Here is a 23889-nt window from a genome sequence, read left to right as displayed (position 1 = left end):
ATCTTGGGTAGCAGATAGAATACCCCAGGTCGGGGCTCCAGGGGTGTGTCTGTGCGGATTTGTTCTTGTGCTTTTTCAGGGAGTTTCTTGAGCAAATGCTGTAGTTTCTTTTGGTAACTCTCAGTGGGATCAGAGGGTAATGGCTTGTAGAAAGTGGTGTTGGAGAGCTGCCTAGTAGCCTCTTGTTCATACTCCGACCTATTCATGATCTATTCAAATCTTCAAAAACAGACTTCAACGAGAGACTGCTGAATTGGAATTAATTTGCAAACTGGATACAATTAACTTAGGCTTGAATAGAGACTGGGAATGGATGAGTCATTACACAAAGTAAAACTATTTCCCCATGGTATTTCTCCCCCCCACCCCACCCCCCACTGTTCCTCTGATATTCTTGTTAACTGCTGAAATTAGCCTACCTTGCTTGTCACCATGGAAGGTTTTCCTCCTTCCCCCCCCTGCTGTGGGTGATGGCTTATCTTAAGTGATCACTCTCCTTACAGTGTGTATGATAAACCCATTGTTTCATGTTCTCTGTGTGTGTGTATATAAATCTCTCCTCTGTGTTTTCCACCAAATGCATCCGATGAAGTGAGCTGTAGCTCACGAAAGCTTATGCTCTAATAAATTTGTTAGTCTCTAAGGTGCCACAAGTACTCCTTTTCTTTTTGCGAATACAGACTAACACGGCTGCTACTCTGAAACCTGTCATTAGTTAGACTGTAAGGCCCAGTTGCTCAATGTATTTCACTTCAGTGGAAGACTGTAACCTAAATACCTTTCAGAATCTGGGCCTAAGCACTTTGTGGCCATTGTTTCATGATGTGTGTGCAGCACTTAGCATGGTGGGGTCCTGATCCCTCCTTGGGGCCCTAGGTGCTAGCGGAATGCAAATAATAAAGAGCTATAATACTCGAGCATCCCACAGGGCTTTCTGAGATGCTAGCATCTGTTGACATCTGCCAGCAGTCTGGCTCTGCTGAGAACTAGAGTATCTGGTTGAAAAGGGGAGCATTGTCTGATGGTTTGGGTATGTGCCTGCAATTTGGGAGACATGGGGTCAAGTCCCTCCTGCACCCCAGTCTGACTGTGGGCAAGTCACTTAGGGTATATCTACACTAGAGCTGGGAGGTGCAATTTCCAGGTTGGGTAGGCATAGCCACACTGGCTCTGATCAAGCTAGTGCACTTAGTGACCCAGGTGGTAGTACCTGCAACTTTCCCACATACAGTCCTGCCTAAGATCCTAGGTATGTACTTGAGTGACTAGCCTGTGCCATGGCTATGCTGCTATTTTTTGTGCGCTGCCTTAATCAAGATTCATGCTTGTATATCTGCCTGATCTGGAAATTACCCTTCCAGCTGCTGTATGGATGTACCCTTAGGCCCTGATCTCAAAGGTATTTAGGCACCTAACTCCCTTTGAAATCAGAGTTAGGCGCCTAAGAACCTTTAAAGATCTGGATTTTAGCTTGAGGTGCTCAGCTACTGTAGTGATGGGGCCAGAGCAGTGGTTGATGAACTCATTCCAGGGATGCATTCTCATGGGGCACCAAGCAGGATCTCCTGTTCTCGGGGAGTCATAGTACCTTTCATTTTTATTGACCATTAATTTGTCTCCCCTTTGCCATGGCAAGGGGTGAAGGCTACGAAGCTCCATTTCCTTCTGATTGCTTTAGCCTCCTAAGAGTTCAAATGTCTTTCTGCCAGCCCCAGAACAAACAATATCCCTCCTCAGCTGTGATAAGAGTTTAATTCTCTTCCATTCTTCTTTCACTTTTTCATATCACTGCCCCTTCATGTACATAACAAAGCCCAGGTGGAAGGAAAGCTGTCTGATAACTGTGGCAGCCTTTCTGCTGGGAGAGGTCCTTTCTCCTCTGCTACCATGTGCTGCTCCTTCCCAAAGGGATCACATGGCCAAGCAGAAATATCAAGAGGACAAAACCCTAGGACTTCCTGGTATATATCCTGGTCTCTTGTAACAAGATTTTACTGTACAAACCCATGATTCTCCAGGACTTCATGGTTGTCACTTATGCTCATGTCACGGACTCTTCGGACATCTGTGTCAGCACAGATAGAATTCAGATCCTCCTGCTTCCAAAGCACAGACTCCTAAAATCTGTTTATCTAAAGGAGCATCTCCGTTAGCGGTACTGAGCTTTGACACACAGTTGAGCGGTGCTGTCTCTATGTAGTAGAGACCAGTGAAACACATGCTCGTGCATGCACACCCTCCCCTTCAGTACAATTCAGCTAGCACATGAGAAGGACCAAGAGCCACCAGTGTCTGCCACCTGCCAACAAGAGACATCGATCTTGTGGGACTTGCCAGCCGCCTCCTCCTCACAGATGTCCTCTGCTCGGTGCATCAGAAGAAGGCAAGATCTACCCATCTCCCTCCAAGTACCATGGGGAAAATTCCTCCCTGGCATTCCTCTCAGGCAGCCATGGGCCAAAGGTAGGGCATCATTTGAGACTCACCTCACTTGGGAGGCTTGAGGGAGGGACAGGGTGGCTGGTTGATGCTCCCCTTGTGTGTTTTGTGGGAACTCATGAATAAGGCTACATTGCACGGATCTGCAGTGTTGTTTCTGCCCGTGATGGTGAAGATTTGTCCATATTTCAATCACACACAGTTTCCCTTGAAGCTTCATCCCTAGCCTTAGTTTAGCAGCATTGGCTAAAAAGACAGCTTTGAGGACTTCATCACTTCAGATACAGATTCTGGAGTAGCAAGATGCAGCAAGTGGTCTGTTAGATCTCTGCTTTTTGGGTCAATTCAGCAACTAAAGGATTAATTTGCTCTATCTCTTGTACAAAGGTCAATTAAAACATCAGGTGCATGGCCTGCTCTGTTTCTGATGGATAGACTTTCTGGGGACAAATGATGAATCACCGTAGCAACTAATGTTCTAGCTTGCACCAGTTTTTTTTTCTTTTTTTAGTCTGGAAAAAGGCCATATGGAGACTGTTAATGATAAGGTGGCTGTTTGATTGCTAGTTCCTTGGAATCATCCTTCTGTGATTAAATAAAAAGTTTTATTTTGGAAACTCCATGATTTGTGATTCTTTAATGTACATCAGGGAGTTTCCGATCCAGGTCTGATTTTGCATCTGAACGTTGCAATTCAGGCAAAACTGCATAGAATCCATCACTGAGGTGTCTGATACTTGCCTGAAATTGACTTGCAAAGCTGCAGAAATTTTTAAGGGAAGAGCTGGCACCTGACCCATGAAGAAGAATTTTAAATCTTCCTAATTTCTATTTTACCTCAGTCCTTGCTCAATAAAGTGGGAAACCAGGCATCTGGCTCAGCTAGTTATGGTTCAGGCATCTGATGAGGAATGAAAACACTTCAGAAAGATTGCATTGCTCTGTGTCCTGCATTTAATCGATTGTGTTTTTAGAACAGCAGAGCTCTGACATTCATATCAGCATCCAGATTCATTCAAAGTTCTCTGGTCTGACTGAGCTGTGCTAGGCACAGCATGGGAGGGAGTCTGAGTAAAGGTAATTTTAAACCATCTTTAAATTCCCCGGTCCAGGCTAACTCTCAAAGTTGACCTGGTCCATGGTGTCCAAAAATGCCCAATACTATACCCGGCTACCTATAGCTCCAGTGGCCATTCTGCCAGTTGGGAATTGCTGGAGTCCAGGGTGTCATAATTCAGGATCCCCTTCTCCAACTCACTTCAAGCTTGGTAGAAAAATTCTATCTTGTCCCAAGATCTAACCTGCCAGTTCTGAGGCAAACAACATTTTAAAGAAAACTCTAGAGGTGCAGGCAAACTTTGGCTTTGCCTGCAAACTGGCTTTACAGTTTTGTAAAGCGCTTTGGGACTTCTGAATGAAAGGAACCATGTATAATTAGCTCTTAAAAACAGTCATAATGCAGGACCTTGTGCTGGGAAATTATGCATGGCACCTGTGGTAACACTAGGAGGCGCTCTAGCACAACAGAGGCACAAAAATGTGTCACAAAATATTGGTGGTAGCTAACCTTTAATGCCAATTCCTGTATAAATGGATCTTAATTAGCTCTTTGGGGCAGAGCGCAAGTCCATTTGTACTGTTCTAGCCCAGGCGCTGTAAAAATAACCCTGTCATTCTTTCCCTGATTATATGGTAGGATCTGAGCACCAACATGACTTTAGTCTTCAAAGACCAGTGCCACAAATGGCATGTTGTGTTTTACAATGCTGCCTCAGGCAGGGAAGCTATCAGCATTAAACCCAAAACAGAATTCAACTCCCAGCTCTGTGGCTGGCAGCTCACTGGCAGCAAGACCCTATAAGGCTGAACTTGTTGGGTTCTTCCGCACTCAACACAACAACATCTTGGCTGGCGCTTGTATTCTGTCCTTGTGAGCTGCTGAAGGAGTGAAAGAACCCAGAATCCCATTGTTCCCTTCTTATGCTGTGCAGCCTTTCTCTCCACCCTGTTTCAGCTGCTATTCACTTCTCTCATTTCAGGCCTGTTCTAAAACTCACTGAAGTAATGGGAAAGACTCCCATTAACATCAAGGGGTTTGGGATCTACTGCTCTCCCATCTTGAGTGCTGTTTCTGGCCCTGATTCAACAAAGCACTTAAGCACATGCTTAAGTCTAACCCTAACCCACTGAAGCACATGCTTACGAGCTTTGCTGAATAGGGGCCTTGCTACTCAGCCTTGCACACCATAAATGAGAGTGTGGAATGAACTCCCTGCTTGCTGTATCTGGGCCTCTGACCCCATTCCTTTAATAACTCTCACATGCTTGCTGAGCCACAAGACAGAACGCTGCGCTAGCCCAGGCTGTGGTCACAAATAATCAAAGACCCAATCATCCAAAGCTCCTGTTAACCTAATGGGGATTTTGCCTGAATAAGGAGTATAGGATAACATCCCAACTCTCTGCTTAGACTATATGCATGCAGTTCAGGAACAGAATCACTCAGCAGGGCCCTCCACTCCTAAAGCCAGAGCTTAAACATCTCACAGGAGTGAGGCATATAAAACAAAGTTAAGGCACCTGTATGGCATACAGAGATCCAGATTACTGATCAGGGATTTATTACCCAGAATAGGCATCTCCTCTCCAAAATTATCGTGCAAATCAGATTTTCAGAGGCATAGAGGGGAATGAGTCCATTTGTGTCTTAAAATCTCCCCCCTCCCCTGGCATGTTTTATTGCCGTAAATTAAAGGAACCCTAGCACAACCAAATTGCCCTGCCTCGCTGCTCTAATGAATCCTAAAATCTGAACAATAAAGCTTGGATTTTTACTCCCAGATATAAAATATAATTATAAAACATGTGAAGATCATTTTTCTTGCGACGGTTGGTCTGTTTCCCTTCTGCTTTGTGTTTACAAGTTATTTTCCTTTGGCTGCGTGAATTGCGTTTTCTTTGCCATCCTTTGATTGCCAGCTCTGCAACAGACTGACCTTTGGGGGTGGGGGGGAAATAGGGTGACCAGATGCCCTGATATTATCAGGACCCACCTGATATTAGGGGCTTTGTCTTGTATACACAACTATTACCCAAATCTCCCCACCTGCCCACGGAAAAACCTGTCCTGATATTCACACTTGCTATCTGGTCTCCCTAGGGGAAAACCTTCTTTATTAGATGGAAAGGTAACTAGTAATAAGTGTAGGCCCTAGTTCGTGATTTTTTTTTATTGTTTTGTATAGCAACCACTTGTTTCCACCACTTGTTTCTATTTCCTACCTAAATCAGACATCTTTCGTTTATTACAAGTGCTGTGTGTAAATAGGAGCAGTGATTTAAGGTAAAATTGGTAAACCAGAGTACATTGCTTTTTTGGGGGCAGAGGATCTGGGATTTCTGTGAGTAGTCCATGTCAGACTGGCTATCGGAGGGGAATATTCAGAGGGCCTCAGGGACTGGGGTGCGCCTCTTGTTACCTGTAAGGCAAAGACAGGGCTGGTGGAGAGTGCTTGAAAGGCTGCTAATGTTAGGGAATGAACTCCCACCTACTGCACCCAAGAACCATCACAGAGGAAAATGTATGAAAACAGCCATGTAGAAATAAAAGGAACCCTCTGGCAGAAGCATTTTGTCAGTGACTGGCTGGAGGGTCACTTATAAAGCGTTTTATAAAAACAATTGTTGTTCTTCCCTATGCTCCAGAATAAACTCAGATTAAAATGGATTTAATGAAGAGTGGTTTTTCCTGTTCTACCAAGTGCAACTGGTTTGAATAGGCCCTGAAACAAGACCCCTTGGGAGAATTTGGAGCTAAATTTTGTGGTCCAGAGCCACGTTCTTAATGCCAGGATAAAAACGCTTGAATATCAAATGCATGGATGCAGCTAATGCAAAGGATAGATTCGGTTTGTAATAAAAATAAAACAGAATCCTAGCTCATCATTGACTAAAAATTGTCGTGGCTGGAGTTAAATGTATCCAGAACGCTGAGGTTTGGTGCAAAGTTAACCAATTAGATAGCATATGTAAATAAATACCTTAACTGGTAGTTCAGGGGACCATAATGGTATCTTCTGGACTGCTAACTCAATCTCCCTTTTAAAATATTAGTTTAAATGAAATGCCATTTTTCTTAGAAATTGCTTTGCTCTGCTAATTGAATTTACCATGATTTACCCATTGCACCAATAAATCACAATGCTGACCAATATCTTCATATTTTTATTAATAGAATTTATACAAAGCTAATCACTTTCAGATAGTCCTGACTTTTGCAATGTTGTAAAAATAATATACTAATTGTATAAACACACACAGCACAAAACCAGAGCTAAGATACTTCAGGACATAAACTATAAAGGAAATAAAAATGCATTATACCCTTGAAAGCTGTATGTATCTTTTGTGTGTACAGACCAAATTTTAGGTTCAAAAAAATTTTAGTCTCACATTATCAACAGCTGCTGGGCCTAGAAAGGGAGTGACATTTATATATGCTATGCTGCTGATTTATAAATGATGGACCTGACTTTCATGCACTTTCACCCACCTTAACAATGTAAAGGGGCCTTAAAGTGGGCCTGAATTACATTTACACTCACATTAAGGCTCACACTGCCAGAGCAGTAAATTAAATTTGGGCCCAATATGCAGAGGGATCAATGAACCCAGTACAAAAATGCCACCACTTCTGGGGTGGAACATAATAGCTGTTTATAAATGAACAGCAACACAGCACAACATTATAGGAAGAAAGATGTATCAAATTGGAAGTACAGGATGGATTTTCATGATGTCCCCTCTTTTTTTTTTTTTTCCAATGTCAAGGTTAAGTAGAGCTATAGTCCATTGGTTTCATGGATTAGGTAAGTACCTAGACTGCCAGTTGGCTCAAGTCTAGGCCTGTTTTACAGACAGGGAAACTGAGCCACAGAGAGGCAAAGTGACTTGCCCAAGGTCACCCAGCAGGCCAGTGGCAGAGCCAGGAATACAGTCCATTTCTGAGTACTAGACTAGTGCTCTACCCCCAGGCTATGCTGTCTCTCATCTGGCAGACCAGTGCCAACTTTTGTGATTCTTACCGTGAGCCTGGCGATAGTTGGAGTTAAAAGCCCTAAACACCAGAGTTAAGGGAATACACCAGAATCTCAGCTTTCTTTCTTTTTTTTTTTTTAAAGTAAGTTTCTGTCCCTTATGGTGGCAGAAGAAAACTTGTAAAGGTGGCCCTCAAAGACTAGAAAGCCAAGGGGGGAAAAAATCACCCCCAATGTATTCTATTTAGAAGCTCATGATTTTTAAGCAATCTCATGATTTGAGGGGCCAGTACTCATGATTCTTGAATGCTTGGGGTTGCAATGCTACAGAAGTAAGCAGGGGGCTGCAGTATCTCTCTAACCATGAGGATTTGTCCCATCTGTCTCCACAGGCACAAAAATAGGTTTCAGAGTAGCAGCCGTGTTGGTCTGTATTCGCAAAAAAGAGGAGTACTTGTGGCACCTTAGAGACTAACCAATTTATTTGAGCATAAGCTTTTGTGAGCTACAGCTCACTTCATCGGATGCAACACAGGCACAAAGTGACCCCTCCCTGGCACTTCCAGCTTGCAAAGTGCCAAGCTCCCCAAGAAGAGCTGTATGGAGCTGGAGGGGATTGGCCATTGGATCTGTGGGGCAATCGCTGCTCCCTCTTTCATCTACAAGGAGCAGGTGTTCTGGATTCAGGCAGTGATGATATCATACTCCCCCCAGCCTCCCTTCATAAAGGGTTTGGATGGTGAGTTAGGGCTTATCTTCCCGTGGAAATGAAGTGAAATAGCTAGTCTAGAATTCTTATTCTACAATAATTCCAGACCAGAAATCCTGCCATAACTCCTCATGTGGACTTTTATTCCACAGTAGCTGATTTGGTAAATTTCCAAGCTTTGATAAACTCTTATACCTAGCTGGGGTAACTGTTTTTCCCCCCATTGCCTCCCCGTAGTCTTTAGCCAATCAGAGTGCAAGTAGGAGAGTTAGTAATCTAGTCACACCCACTTTAAAAGGTTTGCCTGTTAAGCGTTATGCTCTACTCTTCTTGCAGAAGTACAGTGCTGAGCTCTTTGGAGAGCTGTGGAAATGGGTCTGAACTCACATGCTGCCTATCTTGTCGCCCTATGGACCAGCCACCTGTTTCTCCTGACAGCTGGGCACTCAAGGGTGAATCCTAGAATTATTACAGCTCCAAAAGGTAAGTCCCAGAGAGCAACTGCCTGACAGATCCTTGTGCTCCCTGACAGGCAGAGCTGGCAACCTTGACATGTATAAACAATATGGACCATTTACAAGAGACATGCTGAGAATAGCCCTGTTGGTGTAACAATCTATATCTTCTCTCTGTATAAAGTCACTTTGGGATTAGTCTTGGTTCATATTTGCCTCTTCAAGGAAGATTGATGCTGTTGTACATGAAAAGATATTAGCTGGCACCTTTTTTTCTCATGTGTTAAGGTCTTTTTCCTCCTTGATCAGTTTCTTAATTTTTACAGCTGAGCCTTCTCTTTCTTGGAGACCTTTTTATATATATATTTTTTTCATTTCCTTTCCAAACTGCACAAATTAAGGCTGCTGATATGCCCAGTTCCTGGAGAGAGACTATAACAGCTCTCTCTGGAATGACAGATACTGAGAAGCTGAAATGCCGGACGCTTGTCTTGTAAAATATTTATCTTCCTATTCATTAGAGTTACTTAGCCTGTTGTCTCTGTGCCAGTTTGGCTCTACGCTGAACATTTAGTACTGCATGCTCCTTGAGCAGAAACTGACGGGGCACAGCTATTAGAAGTGAGGTGAGGTTACAGGTGAGAAAGCGTATACAGTGTGTTTGTGGAGCACATCTAAATGTATAGAACAAAATAGCTTTTACAGATGGTTTCTCTCCTCCCCTGCAAACTCCTTGATTAACGCCATGTACGAAGGCATTAACAGAAGGCACTGCAGTGTCCCTGATTTATACGCTATTTGTCTGAACCGAGCAGACAACTGTGCTGGAAATTTCTTGTCAGTCGGTGACCAACAGCTTCTCTGTATAGTCTCCTGGAGCCTCTTCATTGAGGGCATGTTTGCACCCAGCTATAGCCTAGCTTATTATGAATGCTCTGTTCTTCAATCATGTGCAGTTTCTGATTAGTGCAGCTCAGAAGCAGCTGTTCAGGAGCATTTGGTGAGCATGGGGAATATTAAGGCCTCTGACTAATATTCACAGCACACGTGAGGGAGGGAGTCAGACTAAGGCGATCCAGGGGAAAGATGTCATTATTACCTCTTTGTCAAATAATGCAGACAAATGGTACAAGGAGGAGATGGGGACATAGAATCCCTGGCTGGGAAATGAGTGAGTTTGGGGAGGGGAAGATAATTTCCATTGAACCTTCCCCTTAGGAAAAAATGTCAGATCACCAGCCTCTTGGCTAAACATGAGGGGGAAACACCCCTTTCCAAAGGAGCGTGTCCGAAGCAACCAGGTGTCTATGGCACCTGTTTCTCTTTGGCAGTGTTCCCCTGCTGCTTGTTATGCAATTATTTACTCTCTCGGAGCCTTTGTAATGTACATGTGCCCCAAGCTAGGCTTCCCGGCACGTGATGGAGGGAGACGCTGTCACCAAGGAGCATGTTTGATAATTAGTGGTAGGAAACTTTATGGCAAATATATGCTTTGGGATGGCTTCTGATGCAGGGCTTAGACAGGGCGTGTCCCTATTGCTTTATTGCAGGGGTGGGCAAACTCCCACCCACGGGCTGTTTTACGCTGGCCTGCGAGCTGGACTACGTGGCTCGGCCCTGCTCTGGCTGGGGCCGCACCATGCAGCTCCAGGAAGCAGCTCGCATGGCCCTGCTCCAGTGCTAGCAGGGTCTGGGGCCTCTTCCGGCATAAGAGCCGCAGGAGGGACATGCCACTGTTTCTGGGAGCCGCTTGAGGTAAGCACCACTTGGAGCCTGCACCTCTGAGCCTCTCCTCATGCCCCAGCCCTATTCCCCCTCCCGCTCTCCAAACCCCTCAAACCCAGCCAGGAGCACCCACCTACATCCCAAACTCCTCATCCCCAGCCCCACTTCAGAGCCTGCACCCCCTCCCACACCCCAACCTCAATTTTGTGAGCATTCATGGAGTTTACCCACCACTGCTTTATTGGATCCTGACCAGGATTTCTCTGAACAGCTGGGGATCCAGTGACAAGGTCTAATTTAAGAAATCCACTGTTAGCTGTGTAAGTCTGGCTCCCTGTCACCCACATCTTTCTTACCCAAGTAGTGCTGGGATGCAGATTGGATAGCCGAGAGAGAGAATATTGGCTAGAGAGTCTGGCACCTTTGGTCAGGAGTTCAAATCCAGCCCAGGTGGATAGTGACCCAAAGCTGTTACTTCTCTTGGCTGTCTGGCCTGTGGGAAAGGAGGCTGGGAAGTTATTTTTGTGTTGAACTCCCCCCACCCCCTCTCCCCATTTGCATTCCAGACACTTCAATGATGAGTTGTTTGGGGCAGGATCTGTCTTATCTTGTGTCCAGGAAGTGCCTGGCATGCTTCAGACCTTGCTCAGATCAGCATTCCCAAACTCACAGCCACAACTGGGATGCAACAAACATGACCAAGAATTTTTTGGGTGTCTCTACACTGCAGAAAGAAAAGGAGTACTTATGGCACCTTAGAGACTAACAAATTTATTAGAGCATAAGCTTTAGTGAGCTACAGCTCACTTCATCAGATGCACTGCAAGTGCAGGTGAGGTTCCCAGCATGAGCAGACTTGTGCTAGCCACTCAAGCCCACCAGACACCCAAGGCTTGAGCTCAGGTGGCTAATGCATGTGTCTGCAGGAGCCACAGTGTCCACACGCTTTTTTTTCACCTGGAGGGGCCAGAGAGCCAGGAACACGTTCTCTGCTGCTGTAACTGGCTGGAGCTGCACTGATAACACCAGCAGAGAACTGGGATCCTGGCTGCATTCGTTCCAAGAGCTTGGCCCCTCCTAGTAGCGATGGAGGCACATGGCCAGGAAGCCAGCACTTCCATTGCAGCTGCTGTTGCTTTATGGTGAAGTGCTCTGGGGTCCTGCAATTCTCTATGTATATCACATCATTGACGGCTCTAACCTCCTCCAGCTGGGGCTGGCATGGCAATGGGGACAGCTCTTGAATGAGAAACGCTTCCGCTGTTGCAAATCAGTCACTCTATGGACTCCACCACCTGAGGATCTGGGCTTCTAAAGTGACCCTGCTGGCTACAAGGGCTGGTGACACACCGTCTGGAGGGATCATTTAGCAAGTCCCTAATACGCTGATTCCTCACCTTATTAAAGGGACTCTGTCAGTCTTAATATGGACCTCCCCTCCCCACAAATCTGACCCCTCGGCTCCCTCAAGCCCATTAAAATTCATTCCTGGTTAGTATGATGAAGCCCCTTCCAGCCCTCTAACCAGGGCTTGTGTGACAGCCCTACAATCCTAGCTGTTCTTGCTGGCAGAGCTGCCAGGCTCTGTGATGGCAGCACTAGGTAGGTGCAAAGGCCTATTAATCCAATGCAAAGTGCCTGGGATCTCTGCACTTGCCACGCATCTGCTCCAGGGATTGGGGAGGGGAGGAGTGCAGTGCACAGGAGCTATATGTGCTCAGCTCGCATTCTCCCCTGGAGCACAGGCTGGTGAAACCCCTTAGCAAGGAAGGAATTGGAGCTCTTGTGCAGTGAATATAATGCTGTTTGACTGGGGGTCCTAGTGGCTTTGGGAGTCTAGTCATTGTGACAGCTTCTCTTTGAAGCATCAGCAAGTAGCCATTCTAGAGTGGTGCTGGGGTATCCCCCATGCACTCTCTGCTGAGGTCAGAGTTGAGGCTGGAGCGGCAGCCTGGGTCTCTTCAGCTCTGTGCTGGCCTCAGAGTCCGACAGTTTCTCGGCAAGGCAGGGAGAGCCGAGAGCAGAGCAAAAGCTTTCATGCCCGGTTTCCTGGCTCATGGCTGGGGGCAGATCTATCGCTGACCCCTTGCATTTTGCTGTGATGCTGGGAGTGCCTTTGCCAGACCCGAAGCAAAGCTCTGGGTGGCTCAGAAGCATTTATCTTGCCTTTCTTTAAGATGGCCTTTTTCCAATACTGACTCTGATCACTTTCAGACAGAGTCCCTTAGCCTGCAAGACTGGCCAGACCTCCTACCCCCTGTTTCCTCCACCACTCTTAAGCAATAGCTTGCCATTCCAACACAGTCCTCAATACACCACAGTTTCAGGGCATGAGCTGCTCACCAGCTGAGGTGGGGAAGCAATTCCCTCTACCATGGGATAGTCTTACCCAATAAGACATGTTGTAAAGAGTGATGGGATCTATAGTGTAGGAATTGGGTGATATCCCTTCAAATAGCATAGGAACCATCTAGAGGGCTTGGCTGTCTCTAGTGCAGATTAGCCACCGGATTCTGACATAGGAGCAGTGTACATGTAGCTAGGTCATGTCTGTTTGCAAACATGGATATTGGGGACCTAATTGGGTGTTTCCTCATTCTCAGTTGTGGTCTCAAGGGGGAATGAGTCCAGAATCTGTTCCAAATGTCAAAGCTTGGACTCCTTTCTAATTGCAAGGATTTTACACCCTCCTCCAAAGCATCTGGCATTAGGCATTGTCTGAGCAGAAGCTAGATAGTGGCCCATGGGTCTATTCTAGTGCATTTAACTTCCTCTAGTGCAGAGGAAAAGAAATGAAGCTGGGGAGTTCTGTAGCTTTGCAAAATAGCCCCTCAGTACTCAGAGTAGCAGAGAACTCAGGCACTCCTCCCTTTGCCAATGCAGAAGGAAGTGTCTTCAGGCGGGTAACTTGTGTTCTTTCTTTGCTTGCACAGTTGGAATTAAATGCTGGCCCGCTGGGCTATGCTTTGGAAAAGGTACATTTGAATCATCCCATGCTGAGCCCTGGCTTGTCAGATCAGACATTGCTTTACAGCATGGTAGGGCTGCAAAGTAAGAGATCAAGAGGAAAAACAGAGCTGGCCCAATATGCTACACTACTGCAGCAGTAGTATGGCTTTTCCATACTGGTTTAATGGAAGGTCAAGCTGTGTGATATTGTTCCACTACTAGGTGGCACGATGTGTAAAATACCCCTTACGAAAGCTCACCTCAGCCATACCTGGCAGGGCAATGAAGGATGGGACAAGCCCATCTGGTGTGTATCTCACTCGGAAGGAAGCTCCATGGGCAGTCCATAGCTAGTACAGGAGCATGACAGCTGGTACTGCACTGGGACCCTACCCCCATCTAGCCAGGACCCCCCAACTCCAAGTTAGCAATCAGTGCAGGGTGGGTGTGCCTGCTGACACTTGTTTATGACCCCTATGTCCCCCCCCTTTTTAACCTGGGCATAGTTTGGGGGCATTTGGCCCCCCAACCACAAGCCTTGGGCAGGTGTGGAGCAGCACTGAGATCAGCTCCCCGGCTACGAAGCAGCACTCCCTTCTGGTGCTGCTCTGTACCAGCCCAAGGCTTGCAGTTTGGGGGGGAGGGGCAATGCTGACCCCTCCTCCCAAACTCTGCCCATGTTAAAAAGTGGGGGGTATGGGCCCCTGCCCCCCCAGGTTCTGGCGCTGTTGGATTCCATCCTAGGTGGCGGTTAATTTCCGCTTGGCTTCTCGATGGCGTAGGTGAAAGGCCACCATGTGTCTTGGTCAGGTTGGTGCAAAGCTGGTTCTAACTGTAATAAGCGGAGAGGTTGCTCCGGGCATGTGTGAGTCTGTCCTTGACAGTAGCAAAGTCCTTCTCCTAGGACCTGCTGCATAGATCATCCGCATGTGTGAAGCTCCTCGTATTGATCTGCATGGGCTGGTCATTGGCATATAGGTTGAAGAGGAGTGGTGCTAGCACACTGCCCTGTGGGAGGCCGTTCCCTTGTCTGCAGCGGATCCGTTTCTTGCACAGTTCTACGTGAAACAGTCTCTTCTCCAGGAGAGATCGGATGAGCCACCCCATGTGGTAGTCGGGTGTCACTTCGTAGGCTCTGGCATGCAGGTTTTGCTGGCTGACTGTATTGTACACTGCTGATAGGTCTACAAATACAGCGCCTGTTACCATCCCTTGCTCCAGTCCATCTTCTATGTGTTGAGTGCTGTTTAGCCAGTGCGGGACTTCCCCGGTCTCAGCCCAGCTTGTTATGCGATGGGATGCTGCTCGATGTGAGGCTGATGAGAAGAAGGTGTTTGAAGTTTATAACGGTAGCATATTCATGGCGGGGGTGACCCCTGTGTTGAGAATCAGTCCCCTGGGGTCCTCACTGAAGATGGAATCTGACAGCCCCTTCCTCTCATTAACCAGCCTGCTTATCCGCTGTGGTGCCTTCCACCACCAGTCCTCGGATCTTTTTTGCAAGGGCTGCAGCAGGGCCTGACGGGAGCAGTGTCTCTGAGGCCCAAAAGCTGTGTATGACCAACCACACATAAGCACTCTGGGAGGTGGGTGGGCTGAAGTGTGGGAGTGCCCCACCCCTAGAGGAGTGGGTCAGCACTGGTGTGTCAAGAGTAGGTGCCCAGAGCCATGTCTGTACTGTGCCAGCGTCTGCTTCTGCAGGGAGTTGCCTTTTTGGCCCTTGGCTGCTGTGTCCACCCTTCTTTGTCCGAAGGGAGGTGGATCAGCCACATGGGAGAGGATGAGGAGCAAGGGAGCCTGGTACCAAACACTCCCCCTGCAGCTGATGGGCTGTGCCAATCCAGCCGCTGCCACTTTGCACATGGTCCCTGTGGGTGTAATGTGTGGTCAGTGCCACGTCATCCTGATCTTTTCTTCTTGCCCAGAAATCCCTTAGCCTGCCCCCCCCCCCCCAACCGTGGGTGCCATGGGTTTGTGGGGAACCTTTCCATTCTCACTGGGGCTGATTCACGGAAAAGAAAGCGAGACAGCACAAGAAGAATCAAAGCAACACGAGCCCCGTTTTCACTGCGGAAGACAGCTTTGTTTCCCCATGCCTAAAGCCCTGTTTCCCCCCAGGAGAAAAGGGACACCTGGGATGACATTACCAGCATCAGCATTTCCAGTAGAAAGCCCCTTTCCCAGTGGTGCAGATTTGCTCTATGGTCATCTTCTTTGGGGGTGACAGTGGCGTAATTAGGTCTTGGTGAAAAACATTTTTTAACCAAACAGAGCAAGTGGTTTTCGTCCCCTCCTGTTATAGGAATGTGAAGAAAACAAATTGTTTATTTATTCCAAACCTATATGAAGTTCAGGCTGCTTTACTTGGCATACGGGACTTCTAAATCAGTGTCCGTTTCAAAATGCATCCCGTACGTTCAACTAGCCCCAACTCCGTATACTACCTAGCCCAAGGTCAGTCCTGTTAGTACCTTGGCCTCGGTGACTGGCCTCTGCTCAATATTATGGCCTTGGGGCTTCGTGGCTCAGCAGGACTAGAATACAGATCTTCCTGCTCCAAAAGCACCCACTCACCTGAGTGACAGAAAAATCTCCAATAGCAGTAGGCACATAAAGATTTCCTGACTGGATCAGACCCATGGTTCATGAGCTCAGTATCCCACTGCTGATAGTGGCAGCACCAGATGCTTCAGAGAAAGGTGTAAGAGTCGCATAGTAGCAGATGTGGATAATCTGCCCCCACATTAGGGCTCATTTTGATCTCTAACGTGTAGGGAATGATTGAAGCCCTGAAGTTTATGGACGACAATTTTGGAAGGAGTATTAATTACGATGGCTCTGGGTTTTCTTGCTATCCATATAAATCACTCCAGTCCCTTTTGGAATGTTAAGTTCTTGGTCTCAATGACTTCCTGTGGCATTGAGTTCCACAGTCTAATTATGCATTGTGGGAATAAAAATGATGATAATCCCTAGCTCTCATCTAGCACTCTTCATCTGTGGATCTCAAAGCACTTTACAGAGGACATCTGTATCATTATCCCCAGTAAGCATTTCCTTAACCGAAGGGAATACTAAATGACTCAGTGTGAGAATAGGAAGTCATGAAGGTTTGCCAGCTTGCATCACCAACATTAAATCACCATCATACATCTCTTGCTTAAATTTCAGCTAATACTATATCCAACAGTGTTTACACTATGACTTGGCACGGGCGGAGAAGGAAAGAATATAAATAGATAATTAGTGACTACCTGTGCCTCAGCGGTGAGGGTGGGTCATTGGTGGAGCAATTTGGATGAAAGACGCAATTCAGACTCCAGGGAATTCACTTCTCTAGCCCTAGAGAAGGGATGGGGCCCATCAAGCAGTCAGGTCCAGATCCCCAAGGGTAGTTATGTATCCAACTCCCATTGATTTCAATGGGAGTTAGGTACTGAAATAACTCATTGTTGCAGTGATGGGGAGCCAGGGAAGTACCTAGAATGGTATGCAGGGAGCCCATAAAGACATGAGTGGCGCTCGCTGCTAATCAAGCAGAGGGTCCCTCTACATGAGGTATGAACTTCTCCAAACTGTTCCTTGTCATCTGCAGGCTTTTTGGAGAACAGACAGTCTCTTCCCCTAACTGAGCTGCTTCCTCATGCCAAATTTCCCTGTTGCTTTTTTTCCTTGTAAAGTGCAAGAGGCTGGGTGGAAAGCAGTGGGGGTGGGGGGCACAAAAGGCTCCCTTTATCCCCAGATCAGGTGCAGGGGAGAAAGTAGCTCACATTTATCTCCCTTTGCTCCATCCATGTGCCTGGGTGCTGACCAGTAGTGAGAAGGGAGCACAGGATCTCAGGGCCCTTTCAGACCCAGGTCCACAAGGGGGATAAGTGGTGGGGGAGGGATGGTTCTGTAATGTTGACCTGTGTCCCACCAGGGGTGGAGACTGAGACTCAGCTGCTCATGATCTAAGTGCAGTCAGTTAGCAACATCCTACAGACCTGAGTGGGAGAGGAGCCTCCACCTTGGAGATGGAAGGCTCCATGGCCTTTGAGTCCTTCAGAAAAAGAAGGGCTGAGCTCTTGAAATGTATGTATTCTGCCTTAGCGTAATTCTTCATGCAGCTGGTACCCTCGACGGTCTGTCTTGTCTGAGGCTCTCCAAGTGCTTGATAGGCATTTATCTGTGCTCAGCCCTTCAGAGGACTCTAGGCCTTTCATCTTGATGCAGATGGGGAAACTGAGGTGAAGTGACTTGCCCAAGGTCACGCTGTGAGTCCGTGTCTGAGCCGGAAATGGATCCGGGGAAGTGTTCTCCCTCCTGTGACCACACCCGGACACATGAAGTGACCGGGGCAGGCTCTGAATTAATGCAGCCTGCTTTAAGCAACCTTTCTCCTGCCCCATCTGCTGGGTTAGGGTATCTGTGCTGCACCCCCTGGAGGTGCATTGCAGAATTGCATCCCAGGAGTCTGGGCTGTTTAAAGCTCATTTGTCCTCTGGTTGTCAAGCCAGATTCCATCCTCCCCACCGTATAACTCCCTTAAAAACCTACACCGAGAGGGATTGAGGCTCACCCTGCTGCCACTAGGTCTCTGGGGCTGACACTGGAATTCAGGTTGGGATAATGCTATGGTCTCCAACAGCACAGAGCACCCAGCCAGTAGTGAGCTGGAGCCGGTTTGCACTGGTTCGGGTGAACCGGCTGTTAAATTTTGAAGCAGTTTTGTTAACTGGAACCGATTGTTAACCCGCTTCCCTGCATGTGGCACTGAGGCTTTGATGGGCTCTGGCCGGGAAGTGATGTAATTCCTCCTCCGGCCGCCGGGGCGCTGCACTGTGGGAGCCATGTGGGCTGCCACCTGGCCCTGGGCACGAGCCCTGTTGCTGCTGCAGCTTCCCTGGCCCTCGGGCTCCCGCTGCTGACTGGTGGGTCCCCGGCTGCTCTGCTGGGCCTGGGCTGCGTCCTGCTGCTCGGGCTGCTCCGAGCCGCCCTCCCCATGAGCACCCACCACCCTGCCCTCAGCCAACCCCTGCCTCCAGCCACCCCTGCACCCCCTGCCCGCAGCCAGCCCCTGCCTGCAGCCACCCCCACACCCCCTGCCCTGCCTCCAGCCCCCCCGCCACACCCGCTGCCCGCAGTCAGCCCCTGCCTCCAGACCCCCCCCGCAGCCAGCCCCTGCCTGCAGCCACCCCCACACCCCCTGCCCTGCCTCCAGCCCCCCCGCCACACCTGCTGCCCGCAGTCAGCCCTTGCCTCCAGCCCCCCCGCCGCACCCCCTGCCCGCTGCCAACCCCCGTCTCCAGCCTCCCCCACCGCTTCCCCGGCCCTGCCTGCAGCCGGCCCCACCCCACACCCCTGTCTGCAGCTGGTCCTACATACACTGGTGCCCTGCAGTTCCCAGGGCAGTAACCCTGCACACCTGCTTCAATGAGGGGGGGCAGGGTGCAGCTAGGACACACACATGTGCACACCCTAGGGTGACCAGACAGCAAGTGTGAAAAATCAGGATGGGGGTGGGGGGTAATAGGAGCCTATATAAGAAAAAGACCCCAAAATCGGGACTGTCCCTATAAAATCAGGACATCTGGTCACCCTAGCACACCCCCAGGGAGTGACGGGGACCCACACATGTGAAACGGAGCTCATTTCTAGTTCAGGCTCATCTTTTTAAACTAGATAGGTCAGGCTTTTTGGTTCTTAAATCGCTATCTGGGAGAAATTTTTAAAAATTCCTCCCGGGAAAATACGGACGTATGGTAACCCTGTTGATACAAAAAATACATACTGGGGCACATCCCTTAAATCAGAACTTTTTATAGGGAACTGGTTGTTAAGATTTTGGCAACCCATTACTGCATCCAGCCCATGCCAGGTGCTGCGAGTGCCGTGGGGATACAGGTGGGAATAAGTGTTCTGCTCTTGTCTCCTCACCCTCTACCTCCAGCAAAGAGGCAGTGACACTGAATGAGACCAGCTGCATCCCCTCTGGCATTTGTTCCAAGTGTAAGAGAGCAGCTGTTAGGCAAAGAGAGGCTCACTTGGGAGCTTTCAGGGGATGTTGGTGGTATGTGGGCAGGTAGATGAGACTGTAAAATGCTGCATGCTAACGAGGGACACCTTTTATCTCTGTCACCTCCCTGGCATCTGTCTTGTCTGTTTAGCTTATAACCCAGTGTCCTAGCGATTAAATCACAGATGACCAGTGCCTGCTGACAGTGGGGGGGCCACTATCCCAGAACAGTTCGAGTCACTCCCAGCCCTCCATTCCGGCAAAGCATCAGCACCTCCGAGCAGCTCCCAGCTGTTCCTCCCCTCCTGCCTCTCCCTGCCCCACACAGCTCGCTTGTCAGGGAGGGGGCCCGGCCTCACCATTGACCGATCAATCTGGGGGGGGCATGTGACCCCACATTCCTTCTTTCTAACTCAAAGGATGGTTAAGCTCTGGAACAGGCTTCCAAGGGAGGCCTTGAAATCCCCCTCATTGGAGGTTTTTAAGAACAGGTTGGCCAATCTCCTGTCAGGGCTGGTCTAGGTTTATTTGGCCTTGCCTCAGCGCAGGGAGCTATTGCTCTGCAATGTGCCTGGCAGCCTGCTCACAACCTCTGGCTGAACTTTGGCTCCCCTGTCCACACTGCAGAGAGGTTCAGAAATTGACGGTCTAGGATAAAAATAAGTCTCCTTAGCACCAACTCTTCAAATCTGGGTGAGGCCAAGGTCCTCTCAGCTCTTCCATTCCAGGCAGTTTACTGGAGTCTGGCATGAGACCTTCAAAGCTCCAAATGAGGTCCTGTCTGGTCTGCATGGGTACAATTCCCCTAGCCCTTTTTGGAGGAGCAAGGATCATTGGGTAGATCAGACAGTAAAATGCTGCATACTCATGAGAAGCCCCTTTTATCTCCCTTGTGCCTGGCGTGTCTGTTTAGAGCAATGGTTTTCTCACAGTCTGTCTCTGGCTGCTGCCCTCTGTCCTAGAAGTGTTTGTGTTTCAGAGCAGTTGTGTATGCAGGCTGGGCTTGCCAAAGGCTTCTGAGTTAGGTCCCCAAATCTCCCTGAAACCCTATGGGATTTGGGCACCTTTGAACCTTTCAGCCATAGTCCATGAAGCGCTTTGGGGATGAAAAGCGCTATGTAAATCCTAGCATGATTGAAAGGTAGGGCTGGGAGAGGTCACCAAGTCTAGCTCCCTGCACTGAGGCAGGGCCAAGTAAACCTAGACCAGCCTTGACCGGAGATTGGCCAAACTGTTCTTAAAAACCTCCAGTGACAGGGATTTCACAATCTCCCTTGGAAGCCTGTTCCAGAGCTTAACCACCCTTAGAGTTAGAAAGTGTTTCCTAATATCTAACCTAAATCTTGCTGCAGATTCAACCCATTACTCCTTGTCCTACCTTCAATGGACATGGAGAACAATCGAGCACTGTCCTCTTTTTATAGCAGCCTGTAACATTTCTGAAGATTATCAGGTCTCCCCCCAATCTCTTTCCCAAGATTAAACATGCTCTGCTTTTTAAACTTTTCCCTCCTAGGTCAGGTTTTCTAAACCCTTGATCCTTTCTGTGGCTCTCGTCTGCACTCTCTCCAATGTGTCCACATCTTTTCTAAATTCAGATGACTGATTTGCCATGGCAAGGTCCCTGATTCCATAGAGTGGCCCTGAGTTAAAATGCCATTACCAGGCTGAAGGAGGGGCTGAGCTGGATCCCCTCCACCTCTGCTGGGGTTCCACTCTCTCTAGGTATCATTAACCAACCCCGCTAAGGAGGGCTTCTCCTCGGGACTCAGAGATGTATCCTCATCCCTGCCGCACACCCGCCCTGGGACGCTTCTGAGAAATGCTCCTATGGGAGCCTCCAGTTACAATATTGGCAGCACGTTGTTATGTCTCAGACACTGATTAGCCAATGCTGTTCACGTGCCACAAGCTTCACTGACTCCCTCGGGCAAAAGCGCACCCTCTCCCTTCGGGCTCCATGCTCTTCTGGGAGGATGTGGAGGGGCTGACGCACAGCTTTTAAAAACTGCAGACGGAAGTTGGCAGAAATAAACATCCCTACATCTAGTCACCAGGTCTTTATATTTAGACTCCCAGACAGGGAAGATAAACACAGATGCCATTGTTATGATTTCCGGGAAGGGTCTCATGATAACTAACTGGCAGCGGCAAAGCATCTGAGCAGTGGAGAGCAGGAAGGATAAATCCAAGAGTCCTGTCGGGTCCGTGCCATGGCTGGGAGCAGGAAACTGCTTGAGCTGCAGCTCTGGGATAGGGAGAGTTGTGTGTCTGAGAGACTGGGAGAGATGTCCCGTCCCTCCTACCTTATTGACCCCGGCCTTTTTTCTTATTCAACGAGCAACTACTGGACACATGCTGAGTCTCGGAGGTCCAGAACTTCTGCTCGACTATCTACTAACCCCCTTCAGCAATAAATGAGAGACAAGGTGACAGCCATGCCCAGCATTTGATAATTGGTCATTTTGTGTTTGGGACTTTACTGATCTATAGTCCCCACATGATTGGCCACAGCAGAGAGTCAGTTTGACCTGGTGCTCGGAGCACGTAGCTGGGATTCAGGCCAGCTGGGGTCTGGTCTCAGCTCTGGCACTGAATCAGTGATGGACCTTGGACAAGTCGCCTTCACCACCTTGTGCCTCCGTTTTCCCATCTGGAAAAGAAGGGTTAAGAATTCTTACTCATTGCTGGAAGATGCTTTGAGATCTTCTGGTGGCAGGTGTCCTCTGGGGCTATACTGATGTAAGCTCTGGGAGTTCGGCGTTCCAGTTCCATTGCCATTTGCTAGAGGGCTGGGCTCCTCCCTGATCCTTTGCAAACCCCAGCCTTAATTTGCTCCAATTCAGTTAGAGAGAAATCAGAACAGCAGAGAGGTGCCAAGGAGAGGGAGCATTTGCCTGTGTTCAACTCCCTGTTCTGCCACAGCCACCCTGTGTGACCTTCAGCGAGTCACTGAGCCGATCCGTGACTGTTTCCCTATCTGTACAGTGGGGATAATAGCCGAGCCCAGCCTCCCGGTCCCAGGGGTGTTTGTGACAATACATTACAGATTAGGAAGTACTCAGGTAACTATGGAAGTAAAGAGCAAAAGCAATGAAGAACTGAATTTCCAGATGAGATGGCTGTGGAGGGGAAGATCTGCATCCACTCTCACTGGCAAGACTGGGGTGTCCCAGGACTTCACACCTTGGCTTCATGCTTCTGGATAAGAATTCCCGGAAAGTACTGTCCTGCAGCTCTAAAGCCCTCATAAACTGAAGGGGATGGAGGACCAACCTACGATGGGCTTCTGAACTCTGACAACTCTAGAGTTGGGAAATTTTAAAAAAAATAACCCTAGGAATTATTTCCTCAAAAAATTTTTAAAATTATTTTTAAAATGAGACAGATTACGACCGAGCGGGGATTTGGGATTTCTGTGGGGGTCCCCACTGTGGCAGGAACCCTTGTAAATTTCCAATGAGTGGGGTGTGCATCTGTAAATTGTAACGATCTCTCAGATTTACTTTGTAGGGGGGAAAATAGGGAAACGGCAGCAGGAAAGAACCTGCTCCGCATGACATCGACAGGCACCAGCTGAACCGCTATTTTTCCTTATTTGAGATTTGAGAATGTCTAAAACGGCTTTAGACTTAGTTTCCTGTTAAAGTTCAAGGGATAGGTCCACAAATGGGCTGTGCTGGCAAAGCACTGTGTTGGTGCTGGTCAGAATCCTGAGGCTGCTTTCCCCCGGCCCATACCTCGGCTGTACTGAGCCCTTCCAGTTGAAGTGGGTTGAGTCCGGATGGGACAGCCCTCTCCATGGCTCCACTCTGTTTATAGATCAGTAATAGTCTTACTAAAATGTTGGCTTAAACCATGGAATGCAGAATGTACTTGGTACCTCTGACCTCATTCCCGGTGCAGGGGCTTAGCCGTATGTGACCTGGCACCACAGAAGAGATGTAAGGCTCTGATCCATCTGTGTTGTTGGAAACTTATGAGGGTTCCTGCCACAGTGGGGACACCCACAGAATTCCCAAATCCCTGCTCTGTCGTGATCTGTCTCTTTTCCTTGGGTTTACTTTTATTATTATTTTAAAAATAGTTCCTAGGATTTTTCTTTTCTTTTTAAAAATTCCCCAGCACTAGATGAGTTGTCAGAGCTCAGAAGCCTGCCATAGATTCACCCTCCGGTTTATGTGGGCTTTCAAGCCCCAGGACAGCCCTTTCCTCAGGATTCTTATCCAGAAGCGTGAAGCCAAGGTGTGAAGTGCCTCTGATTTGTCCTGAAGTGTTTCCTTCCTTCCTGCCCTCTCTTTCATTGAGTCCAGGAAAGAATAAAACCAGGAGCTACAGGATGCAGTAAATGTGCTTGTGAGGGAGCAGAGCAGAAAGGGATTGAGGCTCGGGTGGGAGTGCTCTCCCTGCAGGGCCTGATGTCCAGCAATAGGACTAAAAGTGGCACCCAGTGCACCCACCTCATGATGCTAGGTGGGTCACACCATGGTGAAACTGCCATGAGGTTTCATCTCCCTGCCTCTGGCGATGGCTGTCTAGATGGAAGCTAAAGGTCCTGGTGCCTTTTCTATCAGAGCT

The 23889-nt window shown here is 48.3% G+C and overlaps 1 protein-coding gene across 2 annotated transcripts in view; it reads left to right on the top strand.

The window, feature by feature from the left end:
- Positions 1–23889, top strand: part of SEMA7A (semaphorin 7A (John Milton Hagen blood group)) — a 74294-nt gene that overhangs the window by 15081 nt on the left and 35324 nt on the right. Inside the window, exons 1-2 of one of the 2 annotated variants that reach the window (XM_038418060.2) lie at positions 8080–8347; positions 8521–8667. In XM_038418060.2, coding sequence (XP_038273988.1) covers positions 8556–8667 — 112 coding nt within the window. In that variant the 5' untranslated portion in view covers positions 8080–8347; positions 8521–8555. Of the gene's footprint in view, positions 1–8079; positions 8348–8517; positions 8668–23889 lie in introns of those variants that run through there. The other variant, XM_043494267.1, reaches the window with a different exon arrangement.

Source organism: Dermochelys coriacea, chromosome 10 (assembly GCF_009764565.3).
Source record: "Dermochelys coriacea isolate rDerCor1 chromosome 10, rDerCor1.pri.v4, whole genome shotgun sequence".
NCBI classification, from domain to species: Eukaryota; Metazoa; Chordata; order Testudines; family Dermochelyidae; genus Dermochelys; species Dermochelys coriacea.
This window is presented reverse-complemented; position numbering and strand designations above follow the sequence as displayed.